This window comes from Pteropus medius, unplaced genomic scaffold, assembly GCF_902729225.1.
Source record: "Pteropus medius unplaced genomic scaffold, Ma_sr-lr_union100, whole genome shotgun sequence".
Classification (NCBI taxonomy): Eukaryota; Metazoa; Chordata; class Mammalia; order Chiroptera; family Pteropodidae; genus Pteropus; species Pteropus medius.
The window spans coordinates 2,194,770-2,208,369 of record NW_024349801.1 but is presented as its reverse complement, the minus strand read 5'-3'; the positions used below and the strand labels follow the sequence as shown (position 1 = coordinate 2,208,369).

Sequence of the window (13,600 nt, the reverse complement as noted above, 5' to 3'; positions counted from 1 at the left end):
CTGCTTCCAGAACGCTTACCACAAGGAAGGACCAGATTGCTTTCGCAACCGGAAGGGGAAAATATACATTTTAAAAGTCTATATATTTCTAAAATAGATAACTAAGAAGTCCAGCATTTTGTTGAATTCTAAGGAAAAGAGGCTTTCTGAGACCAGAGTGGTCAAGAGTGGCTTCCTATCAGAAGTGGCTACACTGGCCCCTGAATATCCACCATCCCTCTGATGGGCTGGCCCCATCTACCACTCACCAAAGAAAGCAATCCCCTGTGGCTGCGCTCAGAGCAGAGGGAGTCAAGAAGGCCCACCTCCCTCCTCTTCACCTTTGAGCACTGAAAGCAAATTCAGTGCCATGTCAGAACAGGGGAGACACCGCCCAGGAAGTAGCCCGTGGGGCCAGGATCCGAGACCAGGCACTCCTCCCACCTCCAGAGAAGATACTTCCTCTGTAGGACCCTTCCTGGCTGGGCCCCAGGCTCTTCATGCTCTGCCTGTCAGTGGGATGATGGCCTGCAGATGACTACAGGTGACCCATCTTCAGCCCCTGGGCAGACCCTGGCCCCTCCCCCAAACACACGTGCACACCCACCCCTCAGGCCTGTCAACCATGTACCTCAGTCCTGCTGACTCATTCAGTCTTCCTGGAGGCCAGCATGAGGCAGTGTCTCTCCTCTAAGGTCACAAAGGAAAGCAAGACATACTCCCAGCTCCACAGCCACCCAGTCTGGGTGCTTTCCTTCTCAGTGACACTGTGGAGCATAGCCTCTGGACGAAACAGACCCAGGTTCTGTGCTGTTCTGAGAGGCGAGCACGCTGTTACCCCCAAGGGGTTACTGGATAAATGCTGAATTCTCGAATCTAAATTGCTAACAAGGCCCCAAGACCTAGGCCTCATTGCCAAGAGAGAAGACCACATTCTGCCTGCCTTGTGGGGCTGCAGAGACAGTAATGGTGACAACACTATGAAAAAGAGGAAGTGTCCCTATTCTAAATGGTAACATTTCTCAGTGATATCAGTCTGGTGCAGGTGACGCCCCAGCGCGCAGTGGGTGTGCCTGCGAGGCCTGAGGCCCCATCCTTCAGGCAGAGGCCATGTTACCACACTACGCACTACGCACTACATCTGTTTACTCTGGCCAATGATACAGTTACTGCCTTCTAACTACTTCCCTTTTAGCTACAATGTTTCTGGCTGTCTGTAAAGTCCAGAGTCAGGAGGCGTGGCCTATTCTAAGAATCACTAAATGTCCTGCCCTGACATCTCTCCAGAAGCTTTCAGCTTTGGGTCCTGGTCTGCCAGGGCTCCAGAGACAGCAAGTGAGCGGCCTAAGGCCTCCATCCTTCACAGGGGGAGTCAGGGAGTCTTGTTATGATGAAGATGCCTAGCCATGCTTTTGGGGTAGTAGTAATCCTGCACCACACAGGGTGTGGCATGGGGGTGAGGGACACCCCAGGATGACTAAAACCCTCCCCACGGCCACTACATGAGCGAGCACAGGGAACAAGTCTGACTAATATCCTCTGAAGGCCTTATCCAGCACCCACCTCTCACTTCCAAAAGGCTGTAGAAAAATAGTCGTTTCTAGCCAGAGCCTGACAGAGAGGAGGTGCTCAGGAGACAATAGAGTGAATATTCCACTTCCAGCTAGGCAGCCTGACCTTGATATCAGCAGGACAGCAACTGGGTCCCCAGGGATGGGAGCTGCCTACACCCTGGACAAAGAGTCTCAGGTATCACCTGCCAGACCAGCTTGACATCACCCTCCCTCGAAGCTTAAGAAAAAATACTGAAGCCCAAGCCCCACAGCCAGGCACAGGATCAGTATGGGGTGTGGTCTGGGCATCAGGGCTTTTTAAAAAATTAATAAGACTTTATTTTGGGGGCTGTTTTAGGTTTACAGAAAAAATGAGCAACAAGCAGAGAATTAGTCATCAAGCTCCCCAGATGAACCCAATATGGCCCAGGTGAAAACCCTGAGCTAGTGCCACCTCCACATCCAGGGACAAGAGAACGCTTCCCATCACCACGTGGGGAGCAGCAGAGACCCAGAGAAGAACCCAGGACCCCTGCCTAATTCTCAATCAACAAACTCCGGCTCGCAGGCCAAACCTGGCCCCACCACTTGTTTTGGCAGAGCCCACAACTAGGAGTGGTTTTTACATTTTTTTTTTAATAGTTGGAAAAATTTGCAAAGATTTCATGATGTGAAAATATTTACTATGTAGTCCATTACAGAAAAAGTTTGCTGACACTGTACAAGGAGACTCCACCGTCTGGCGGGAGGTGTTCCCTGGAGGAACGACTCCCACCTCTGCAGGCCGAACAGATTCATTTCAAAGGCCAGGCCAAAGAGGCTGCGGGTGCTTGTGGCAGGACAGGTGAACCTGTGCCTTTGAGAAGCTTACCTGTCCCCTAACCCACCACCACACACGCACCACTGCTTATAAGCCTACCTCTAGCTGGATCTGTCCTGCTCATCTGTACCAGCTGACTCTCCAGAGGCACAGTGCCCAGCGGGCTGACCCTGTGCTCTCCCTTGCACATCCCGGGCTGTCCTGTCCACACAAGGGACGACTCAAATCCTCCTTTCCAACCTCAATGTTTTCATTGATTCTTGTCTTGAAAAATTTCCCAAGTTTCACCACCTTTCTCTGCTACAAATCAAAACACAGTCTGTCTGGGAGCCAAAGTGCAGGCTGCTGTGGATCCCCTACATTCCTGGCTCACTGGGAGCCTATGCCTACCTATAACAGAAGTTGGCAGAAGCCTACCTGGAGTGAATTATCAGGCTCTGGAAAGGCTTTCAGAATAAAATCACCACCGCCTATCATGGTCTGACAGATTTCCACCCAACGGACAGACTTTTGCACCCAATGCAAACCTTTCCATGTTTCCGTGAATTAATTTAATCAGACTACTTTCCAGCTCACACCCAGTGGAGACAGCCTCACGTGGAGGGAACTGAGGGCAGTGTGAAGGGTGGAATGAGTTGCTGGGCACTCTGCCCTGGGCACAGTGGAAGCAGGGAGGGTGCAGAGGGAGAGGCCTTATAGCACCGAGAACCACAGGATGTGCTTTCCAGAAGGGGTGACACTGATGCCAGGGCTGGGGACCCTCTGCTCTGATGCCAAGGCCTGAGCCTATTGAGGGGTGTTCCCTACCCCGGCCCAGAACCCAGGTGCCGGGCCCCTCCCGCAGAACTAGCGATGGAGCAGAGCAAGCCAGGGCACTGGGAAAGGAAGGGAGGAACCAGAACTACTTTTTCCGAAGCATGGGCCTACCCTAGTCCGGGGCGTGGAGACGCAGGGAAGGGAGGGGGGCGCCTAGGGCACAGAAGTTAGTTCTGCTCTGGAGGCTCCAGATTAAACAGCTCCAGGCAGGAAGCCCGCCTTCTCCCACATTGGTCAGGAAGTCATGATGCAAGTTTGCGCCTTTTTTTTTTTTTAAACAAGAAAGAGAAAAAGAGATTCGTGCCCCCCTCGCCAGCTCTTCGGCCCGTCCCACAGGGGCAAATAATCTCCTCGCGGCGTCGCTGCTCCCCGGCGCCTGAGCGAGGCACCAGCCGCGCCCTCCTGGGGCACTCGCCGGCCCGCACCGTGGGCACTGAGTTGCCACCTCTCTGCCACCCCGATGCCGCCCTCCCAAGCCCGGCGATCGGACGGGGACCCTGCCAAGGCCGCCCGCGCCGCCCGGCCTCGCGGGCACTCTCATGCTTCTGGAATGCGGGCGCCAAGGGCCGCGCGTCCTGGGGAATCTCCGCGCCAGCCCGCGCATGGTCCCCGCCCCGGCTGGCCTCGCTCGCCGTGTGGCCGGGAAGTGGGGAGCGGGACACAGCCGTGTCCCAGCCCAGAGCTCACCGCGCCCGCCCCACTCACCGGCCAAGAGCGCGAAGGGCAGCAGCAGCCAGTAGAGCACGGCGCCGAGCACGTGCGACTCCATGCCCAGGGTGGGGGGCCCGTGGAGTCCGCCCTGGGTCGCTGGGCCGCCTCGGCACTAAGGGACCGCGCGGGGCATCCGGGCTTGGCGCGCCATGGCTCACAGGGAAGGTCCCCGCACGTGCCGCGCGCCGCGGCCAGGACCCCCGCTGGTCGGCGGTGACTCGAGTGCCTCCGCGCTCCTACTCCTCCTCGGTTGGTCCGGGGCCTGCGCCCGTTCTGGGGACAGCCCTGCCCAGCGGCGAGCGCAGCGCGCGACTCTCGGCAGCTCGCGGAGACAGAGCAGGGCCGGACGGCGGCTCGGCAGCTCCCTCCCTCCCCGCCCGCGGGCCTTTATAAGCTCAGCCCCTGCCTGCCCGCCCGCCCTCCGCGGCGTGCCCGCCTCCGCGCTGCCTCGACGGCCGGGCGCGCCTGGCACCCCTGCTACACCACGCACCAGCGCACCCCGCCAGCCCTCCTGGCTGGGGCTGGCAATTCGGGACCCAGACCCCCTCCCAGCGTGCGCCCCGAGGAGACCTCCACCCCCAATAGCCTTGGCGCTGCTGCTCGGTGTGCGCGTGGGGGAGAGCGGGGGGCACTTCTCCCCGGCGGACCCGTCTAGAGCACTAAAGAAAGGCTCCCTAGGGCCTGGCTTCGTCCGCAGTACCCCACGCGCAACGGCGCCCCGCGTGGCCGGAGCGACTTTCGCTTTGCTACCGCAGACGTGAGGACACAGCGCCCCCTAGGGACCGTGGATCGGCTCGGGGCCCCAGGCCGGAGGACCAGCCGGGGACCAGGCGCGCGTCGGGTGGGCTGCGGGACTGTAGGCTGCCTGGGGGCAGCTTCCAGCCGCACTTGCCTCCGCCACCCGCTTTGCACTAATCACTTTGCCTTAAGACAGTAGTAATAACAGCCAGAGCACCTGCCGAAAACTGTTGTCTCCTAGGATGGACAAATCAGGGCCCGAATCCAGGGTGTGCTGGGCACTTCACCCAGGACACCTCGGTCCGGCCTTTGCCACTCTTGAGATGGCTGGGGAAGGAGAAAAGGGGAAGGAGAAAAGGGTAAGGCCCCACAGTGTCAGAGGCTGCGCCCAGGGTGCAGGTAAGGCTGAGCTCTGTTCAGGATCCCAACTCGGCTGCATAAGGGAACGAGTGAGGCTGGTGGGTGTGGCGGGGACTAACAGCCTGTAGCCAGCCAGCACTCCACACCAGCCGACTGATGCCAACCAGAAAACGGGCCCAGACTTTCCGACTCTTCAAAACTCTAAAAGGTGGACTTTCATGCAGTCTGGTGTTTAAATGCTGACTGGCTTTCTCCATGCTTCTCCTCTGCTCCTTCCTGTCTCAGTTCCCAGCTAGAGTCATGTCTGACCCTAAACTTTTTCTAGACTTTCTGAGACTTGTATCCTTGGGATTCCTCCCAAAGGTCAGAGCCCAAAAAAGGCTGGGGAAATGGGGTCCAGCTGATTGGGAGTCCCAGGACTCATTGGCCTGTTCTAGCCTCTAGCAGAGATGGCTGGAGCCACCCTCAAGAAAAAGCACAAATCTGGCCACCTTAGGTCGCCCTTTGGCAGGGGTTGGGGCCAGGATCTCCAAGTAGAATCAGCATCAAAAGAATAGACAAGAAGGAAAGCCCACATCAGCTCTACGGGCTGTTGGCTTTATGGTCCCAGAATGCTATACCCACTCTCTTTGCTTCGGGAATATCCACGAGATAGGGTGGTGGACCCAAGCCTTGGAGTTGTGAAGATTTAAGAGGAGACCATGTTAAAGTAGGTGTGAAGTAACATGCGCCCAGTGAGGGTCACCATTTGTCCCCTTGTCTATCCTGCATTATTGTTCCTAGCATGCAGGCATCAGAGAGGAGGGAAGGAAATGAGAGAGAAAGGCTTGCTGGAATGCCAGCAGAACAGACACTGCATCCAGCCTAGGGATACCCTTGCTCCCTCCTCTGCCTGGACTGCCCTTGGGGTGATCATGAGGGCAGCTGGGGGGCTCCCCTCTCAGGACACCGATGCTCCCCCTTGAAGGGATATAAGACAATCTTGTTTGCATAAAAGTTTTAAATGCAAAACTAAAAATGCTTAAAGACCATTCCTTTAAGCTAAGTCCTTCTACAGTTGAGGCTGCAAGGTTTTAGACACTTTCCCAAGAGTAAGGTCTTCAGGGGAAGCAGGAGGATGCAGGAACGAGGAGAGAAGAGGGGACAGAGGGGCAGATCCATAGCCTCCAAACCCACTACAGCAGCTTTGGGGACCTGGCTGACAAAGTTTCCCACCTTCTCATCTAGCTCTAGGACAGTTACTCCAAAGAAAGGGGGAACCTCGGAACTTCCTTGCAGGTGTGCTCACAAAGGAACAGAACATGTGTCCAAGTATTGCAGTAGCAAAAGACTAGGAAAAAACTGTCTGCCCACAGCCTATGGTAAATAAGGTAAATAAGTTACAGTGTATCCTGCACTGGAGTACTGCCCATGGGTTACACGGAATCAAGCAACTCTCTGTTTATCATATGGAACAATCTCTAAGATATACTATTACATCTGGGAAAAAGCAGCAAGGTAAAGCACATGCCTGCTAGACACCATCTCTGGGAGGGCACACAGGACAGGTAGGACTGGGGCCCCATATCTGGATAGGAGGGACACATAATAGTCACTGAAATACTTTTTGGTGCTGTTTTGATTTTTTGCTATATATATGTATCACCTATTCATAAAATAAATTTAAAATGAGCACAATAGGGATAAATTCTCAGAAAAGAGCTTCTCGATCTGCTCCCTTGCAAAGCAGGGGGCAGCAGGGAGTTTGCCTGTCCAATGGCCCTGGCCAGTCAATAACTCATGTTCTAATCCTTTGTAGGTGAAGACATGGGGGCTAGGGAGATAAGCCATTTGCCAAAGGATAAGCCAGGCCACAAGGACAGCTTTCCTGACTCCCAAGTCCAAAGCCAATTCTGAGGTCTTCCTACACCGTTGCTGTTGATTAAAATAGTAATTTAGTCTTGAAGTGCAAGAATGTTCAAGTCTCCTAGGGACCAAGGAAGGACAAGAGTATCATCAGTAGGAGATTATCACTCAGGTTTAACTTTGTCCTCGAGGATAATGTAGTCGCTACTTGTCTACAATTAAAAATCAATTTTAAAAGGAAATGACCCAAGTGTCTAATAACAGATGAACGGTTAAACAAAATATAGTCCACCCATAATGAAATATTATTCAGCCATAAAAAGGAAGGAAGCTCTGACACATGCTACAGCATGGATGACCCTTAAAAACATGAGGCTCAGCGAAAGCGGCTAGTTACAAACAGACAAATATTTTATGATTCGACTCACAAAACATCTAAATAGGCAAATTCACAGAAACCAAAAGGAAATGAGAGGATCTCAGGGGCTGAGGAGGAGAGAGGGGACTTATTACTGAATGGGACAGAGTTTCTGTTTGGGATGATGACGAAGTTCAGAAAATAGTGGTGGTGGTGGTTACACGACAATGTGAATGTACTTAATGCCACAGGAATTGTACACTTAAAATGTTTTAAATGATACATTTTATATTATGAATTTTTACCACCATAAACGACTAATCTGGGAAAATATAAACGTGGTTAAGATGGTTTCGAGCAACCCGTGCTATGTCTTTCCTCCACCCAGAACCTCCCCAGGGGCAGTCACATTCTGTTTCTTCTGAATATTGTTTCCTAGACTCCTGGCCAGAGACTCGATGAGCTTTGGAGAGATATATTTTTTATTTCCCCAAGTACATTCCCATCGAATTTCCATGGCCCTCTTTCCTAGAAACAAAGAACAGGAATTGATCCAGTGGAGAATTAGTGCACATCCTAATCCCATCCATCAGTGGATCCCAAGAGTCTCCTAAGGAACCCGTCCCACAGAACCGGCCTTGAGTCACTGACCTCTCCCACCCAACTGCCCACCTGGAATCAGCCTGGTGACCCTGCTTCCTTGCTACCCTCAGGCCCAGCATTTGGTTATGTCTGCTCAGGATATGACTGGACCAGAGTCACCAGTGGTACCTGGTTCCACCCCATGGCTCCAAGTCAGATCTGGAACCTGCCTTCTGGTCTCATGGGCCTGGTTGAGTTGGAAGGTTAGAAGCTTGAACCCACTATGCAGAAAGGTGCAACAGGTGCTTGCGGCTGGGAGCCCTCTATAGGAATCAAGCCCATGGGCCTGGTCAGAGCTGAAAGAGGAATGCCCCCTGGATCTGGCCCTCTCCCTAACCACGCACCTGGATTTGGACTGGCTGGGTCAACTCAAAGGTGGATCTGGGGGCATATGCTACACCTTCCTTATGTGCAGGAAGCTACCTGGTGGAGGTTTTAACAGATGAAGCCCTGCTCGCTCCAGCCCAGGCACTTTCACGTTCCTGCTGTTTGCCTGTACTGGCCCTTCAGTCCTGCTGGTTTTCTCTAACACCACCGGCCCCTAGCAGTGGTCCTGCTTGCTCTCTCAGGCTTATGGGAGGGAGGAAAGCACCCCCTTGCTACCTGCAAGTGGACAGTGGACAGAGGCCTGGATCTCAGAAGCAGAGTGCTGGCTAAGAAAGAGCAGCTCCAGGCCCCTGAAGGGGCCGGCCATCCTGGTGGGCCCAGATGCTAGTGTTAGTGAGTCAGTCAACAAGGCCAGAGGAGACCACTGAGCACCCAGCAAGGACTTGAGAATGGGCAGGCCTTTGATGGGGCTCCACCTCAAGGGACACTGCACCCCCAGGGCTGACACAGCATCTGCAAATAGAAGAGTCACCTAGGGTGTGAAGTCAGTGCCTTTATCAGATGCCATTGCAGAGGGCTGACCACTAATAGTGGCTGCAAAGCAACTAGCTCAATGTGGCAATAGAAAACAGTCACACAGAACCCAGACCCTAATGGTGCCCCTCCCTTGCACCCTTCTGCCCCACCTTCTGCCCAGAGCTTTGTGATCCAAGACCCTGACTGTACCCATACATGCACAATGCAGAAGGGGAGCTAAGTTGACCCTTGATCCATGGGAGCCAGTGGATAAACTCTTTTCCTTTCTCTCCTGGAAAGCCCTGAAATGTGATCTACTCAGCTTTCAAGGGGAGAGTCGTGTGTGACTGAGCCATCAGCTGCGAGCTGAGACAAGTCTTGCGCTGGCTCTCAGCCTGCCTCGCTCCCCCAGCCCCTGATGAGCTCCATGCAGCGCTGCCCTAGGGAAATCCTACACCAGGCCTTGCATGGGGACTGTTCTCTGGTGGAGAGGGTCCCCCACCAAGAACACACATGTGTGTGATTTTCAGGGCAGTCCCACTGGCAGTTGGTTTGAGGACGGAACAGACCCCAAGGCTGGGAGCCCCTGGCCCCACCCCCACACAAGAGCTGTGCTCTCTGGGGGCTTGGACAGATACACTGGGGGCTTGGATAGAATCATCCCTACTCACTCACAAGGAGACCCTCTGGGTCCTCTGAGCCTCCCCACCTAATTTACTTGCCTTGGCACTGAGTTGGTCTTTAGTTTATGTGGCAGTCGAAGTAATCTATACAAAAGAATGAAAAGTGCTTGCAAGCTGATTGGCCCCCTTAAAACCTCAGCATTGTAGCTGTAGGACCTAACTGTCCACATGAGGTTTACAGGAAAGTGTCCTGGTCCTGTTACAGAATAAAAAAAAACCAAACCCCAGGCCTCCCCAAATATAGGGTCAATCATTATTTGAACTAGCCTTTACAATGAGAGGCTAGACCAGGGGCATAGCTGAGTGGTGTTATCTACAAAGGTCTTGTCCTTCATTCTTCCCCCTGTGCACCCAGCACCTGGATGCTCCATGGGCTCAGGAAACACAGGGGAGTTCTGCAACCCCTCTCACAAACCTCTCAGCACAGTGCTTAACAGTTTGGCAATTTAACAACTGGCAAGCAAAGAACTCCTCCCAGAGTTTTGTCCCAGTTCCCTTCCCACCAGCCTTAAGAGGAAGTTCAAACTCCTTTGTGGTCTGGTGACCATTCTAATCCAGCTGCCATTAGGCTGTCCCCTCCCTTCAACTCCCAAAGCCTCGGGGTCTGGCCTTCTTCCTCCTGCACTGAGACACAATGGGCTCTGCCACGTAGTAGTACCTCAGTGAACACTGCTGGATGGACCATTGTCTCCCTCCAGCGTTTGGGCTCCTGATCACTAACCTCCAGTCTGCCAAGCCTTGAACTCCTGGGATGCAGGGCACATCTAACCTACAAAGGAAGGGGAGCGGCTGGAGGCAGGGCCTTCAAAGTTGTTAAGTGAGAAACACTTGCAAGCCCCTCAAGAGTGGTCCATGGGCCATGGCAACAGGCGGAGAGGGGTGCCATTAGAAGGACCGATGTCCACCTTTACTACAGGTGGAGGGAAGGATCCTGTGCTTGGCTTGGTGGACGCTGGGGCAGTTCTGGCCTTACTCCGGGACAAGGCCCTCGGTTTCAGGCTTAGCCTGTGCATTGTTTTTTAAGTTGTTCTTGCAGTTCCAGGCATTCTCCTGTGAGCTCTTACAACCATGGAGGATGCCTTCCAACGGAGGAGCCACCCCTGGGCTCACTCTACGCGCCGGATCGTAGCAGGTGTCAGGACAGGAGGCGCCTCGCAGGGTAATAGGTGATCCAGGATGACCCTGGCGACCTCCTGTGGCTGGCACCGGTTGGGCAGGCCTGTTGGTCTGCCTGTGGGGTCCGAACTCGGGAACCGGTGGAACTTTCCGGGAAACATCCGTCGCCATTCGAGCCCCTTCACGAGCCTCGCCCCACCCTTGCCACGCCCCTTCCGGACACTAAACCCCGTCCCACCACGTGGGAACTCTTTGTATCGCCGGGACTGGCAAGACCGCGTGACCATCAATCCCGGCTCCACCCCATCATGGACCAAGCTCCGCCCCTGCCTCCGCCTCCCGCCGCTGCGTGATTGACAGCGCCAGGCCACGACACGGGCATGCTTTCGCGTGTCTGCGTTCATTTGCAGGCTGAGGCTGGGGGCTTGGGGTCTTCCCTCGGGTTACCAAGGTTGACTGCCTGCGGCTCCAGGGCCCTCGCACTATTTTTCACGCGTGGCCAGCCGCCTGGTCGTGGGCGCCCGCAGGTGGAAGGGACCTCCTTGGTTGTCAGATGCACTCTCAGTCTGCAAGGCCTGCTCTACCCCTGCAGAAGGGGCAGAACCACTGGAAATTGGGCTTGCACTTGCATTTACTCTTAATTAATTTTAAACACTTTATGCAGTTATTGGAAAACTATTATGGCTATTTACAACAACTTGGGCCTGTGAATCCAGTTTTCCGACTGTGAATTTCATGAAATCTAAAGACCAAGTATTTCCATGAACATGTAGCAAGCTCCAAATTGAGATTTACTATAAGTGTAAAATACACACTACACTTATATGATTAGTGTGAGTGATTGTACTTGATGATTATGATGGCGGTGTGACAAAAAGAATGTGAAATAGCTTATTAATAAAGTTTACATTGATTACCTGTTAAAATAACACTTTGGATATAATGGGTAAAATAAAAAAAAATTAATATTAATGTCTCCTGATCCTTTTTACTGTTTTAATGTAGCTACTAGAAAATTTAGAATTACACTTGTGGCTCCCCCTCTATTGGACAGAGCTGCTCTGGACACTCACATATGGATCAAGACAGTGCACCCTCTCCCACCCTGATACTCTCTGAAATCGAGTGTGTCGTGTTGGTATTTGTCAGTAACATGTGAGAGTTAGAGGTTTATTTCACTTTCCCAGGACTCTCACAGCAGACTTGCTGAAAGCAGGTTCCATTGAGGGCTCCTGATACGGATGAAAAAAACGATGCTTGGGGAGGAGGGGAGACCTCCAGGGTCACTCAGTCCATGGGCAGCTGCAGCTTGTCCAGCCTCTCACTTTATCCTTTCTGTAATGGATTCCAAAGCTGTCTGGTGGACAGTGAGCCAAGTGCACATTGATCCTGGCTGAGACCCAAACGCCTTCAGTGAAGATCAAAGCCGCCTCCAGACTTGGCTAAGGACTTCGCATCATAAGCCAAGACTATAAAAAGTTCCCTCGTGGCTGTAGGTGACGGGCTCTCTGTAGGGCCTGGGGGGATCCCCAAAAGCCTGAATTCCACCATTAACTCTGGCTCCCATCTGGTCTCTTGGGGAAGGAAAAGGGGCCAATTGACAGGCACAAGTGGAGGTGCAAAATGGCTCCCTGGTGCACCAGCTCTGTGCCCTACAAGTCTCAGCTGGTACCCACAAATGGGGTACCACTTGTTGGTTCACTTTGAGGGTGAGACAGAGAAGGCATTCCAATCACAGGGAACAGGGCCTGCAAAAACCACACCTCAAAAGAAACCAACTATTATTGTTTTGTGAAACTGCTTTGAAAATTCTAAGGCGCTGCATACCCCTGGGTGGTTGCTGTTATATGCAAATGACACCAGGATAGAAGGCAGTTGAGGAGCAGCCATTCATGCCATGCTTGTTTGGCATGGCAGACTGGCAGAAGCAGGACCCAGGGGGCGGGATGGGTTCTAGGAAGTTAGGGAAGGTCAGACATAGCTGTGGTCCAAACTCAGAATCTACTGCAACTCTTATTTTCTGGAGTGTGGTTAAAATGATGATGATGACGATAATGATGATGATGATGATGATGATGATGATGATGATGATGGTGTTGATGATGATGATGATGATCATGGGGATGGGATGACAATGGTGATGATGATGATAAAGGTGACGGTGATGATAACATAGTGGTCATGGTGATGACGATAGTGGTTATGAAGATAGTGACGGTGATTACAGTGATGATGACAAGCTTCATCTATTTTCACTGGTTGTGGTCCCAGAATTGTTCTAGGCACTTTACCCACATTTAATCCTCATAAGTTCCTCATAAATCAAATATTATCATTATCAACCCTTGTTATAGATCAGAAGACTGAGGCTCAGAGGTATAGCCATCTGTGCGGTCACACAGCCAGATTCTACTTGGGCAGTTTAACTGCAGGTCCTGGATTTTACCAATACTTCTCTCCTCATTACAAGTCAAAGGTCTAAAATTCAGACCCCAGCTCTGCTCCATGGGCCGTATACTCCTAAAAATTCCTGAGGACCCCAAGGCCTTCTGTTGATGTGTATTATATCTATCAATATTTACCAATTAGAAATTAAAACTAAGGCTTTAAAAAACATTTATGTATTAAGTCATTAAAAATAACAAGAAACCCGTAACATAGTTTTTATTTTTTTTCGAAGACAAAATTAGTGAAAAGACTGGCATTTAAAAAACATTTTTTGTCAGTTTCTTCAATGTCTAGCTTAATAGAGGACCATTGGATTCTCAGGCTACTCCATACCCAGTCTGCTGGGATGAGCTGTTTTGGTTAAGTATATTAAGAAAATCTGGCCTCACATAGGGAAGTAGCTGGAAAGGGGAGGAATAGCCTCTCCAGATAACTGAGGACAAACAGTCTTCTTTGATAAGTTTAGGAAAATAGTTTTGACCTCATGGGTCCACTTTTGAGAACTGTCGACTGTACATATATGCCTCTGCATTTACACACACACATCTGTGAGTGTAGCAGACACTTATGGTAGCTCACCCCGATCCCCTCAGTACATAATCTGAGGATCACTTTCAGGCAGCTTCCCTCCATGCGAATGGCTTCCTGGCTTCTCTCTGCCTAAAGGTGGAGCAGTGCAGATTAGAGT

At 52.2% G+C, this 13,600-nt stretch overlaps 1 protein-coding gene across 2 annotated transcripts in view; it reads right to left on the bottom strand.

The window, feature by feature from the left end:
* Positions 1-4,253, bottom strand: part of PIEZO1 (piezo type mechanosensitive ion channel component 1 (Er blood group)) — a 62,564-nt gene extending 58,311 nt beyond the window's left edge. For both annotated transcript variants that reach the window (XR_005658582.1, XM_039888664.1), the window contains exon 1: positions 3,874-4,253. Coding sequence is in view for 1 of the 2 variants with exons in the window: in XM_039888664.1 (XP_039744598.1) it covers positions 3,874-3,937 (64 nt within the window). In the remaining variant the exon portion in view is untranslated. The remainder of the gene's footprint in view (positions 1-3,873) is intronic.
* Between the last annotated feature and the right edge of the window lie 9,347 nt (positions 4,254-13,600).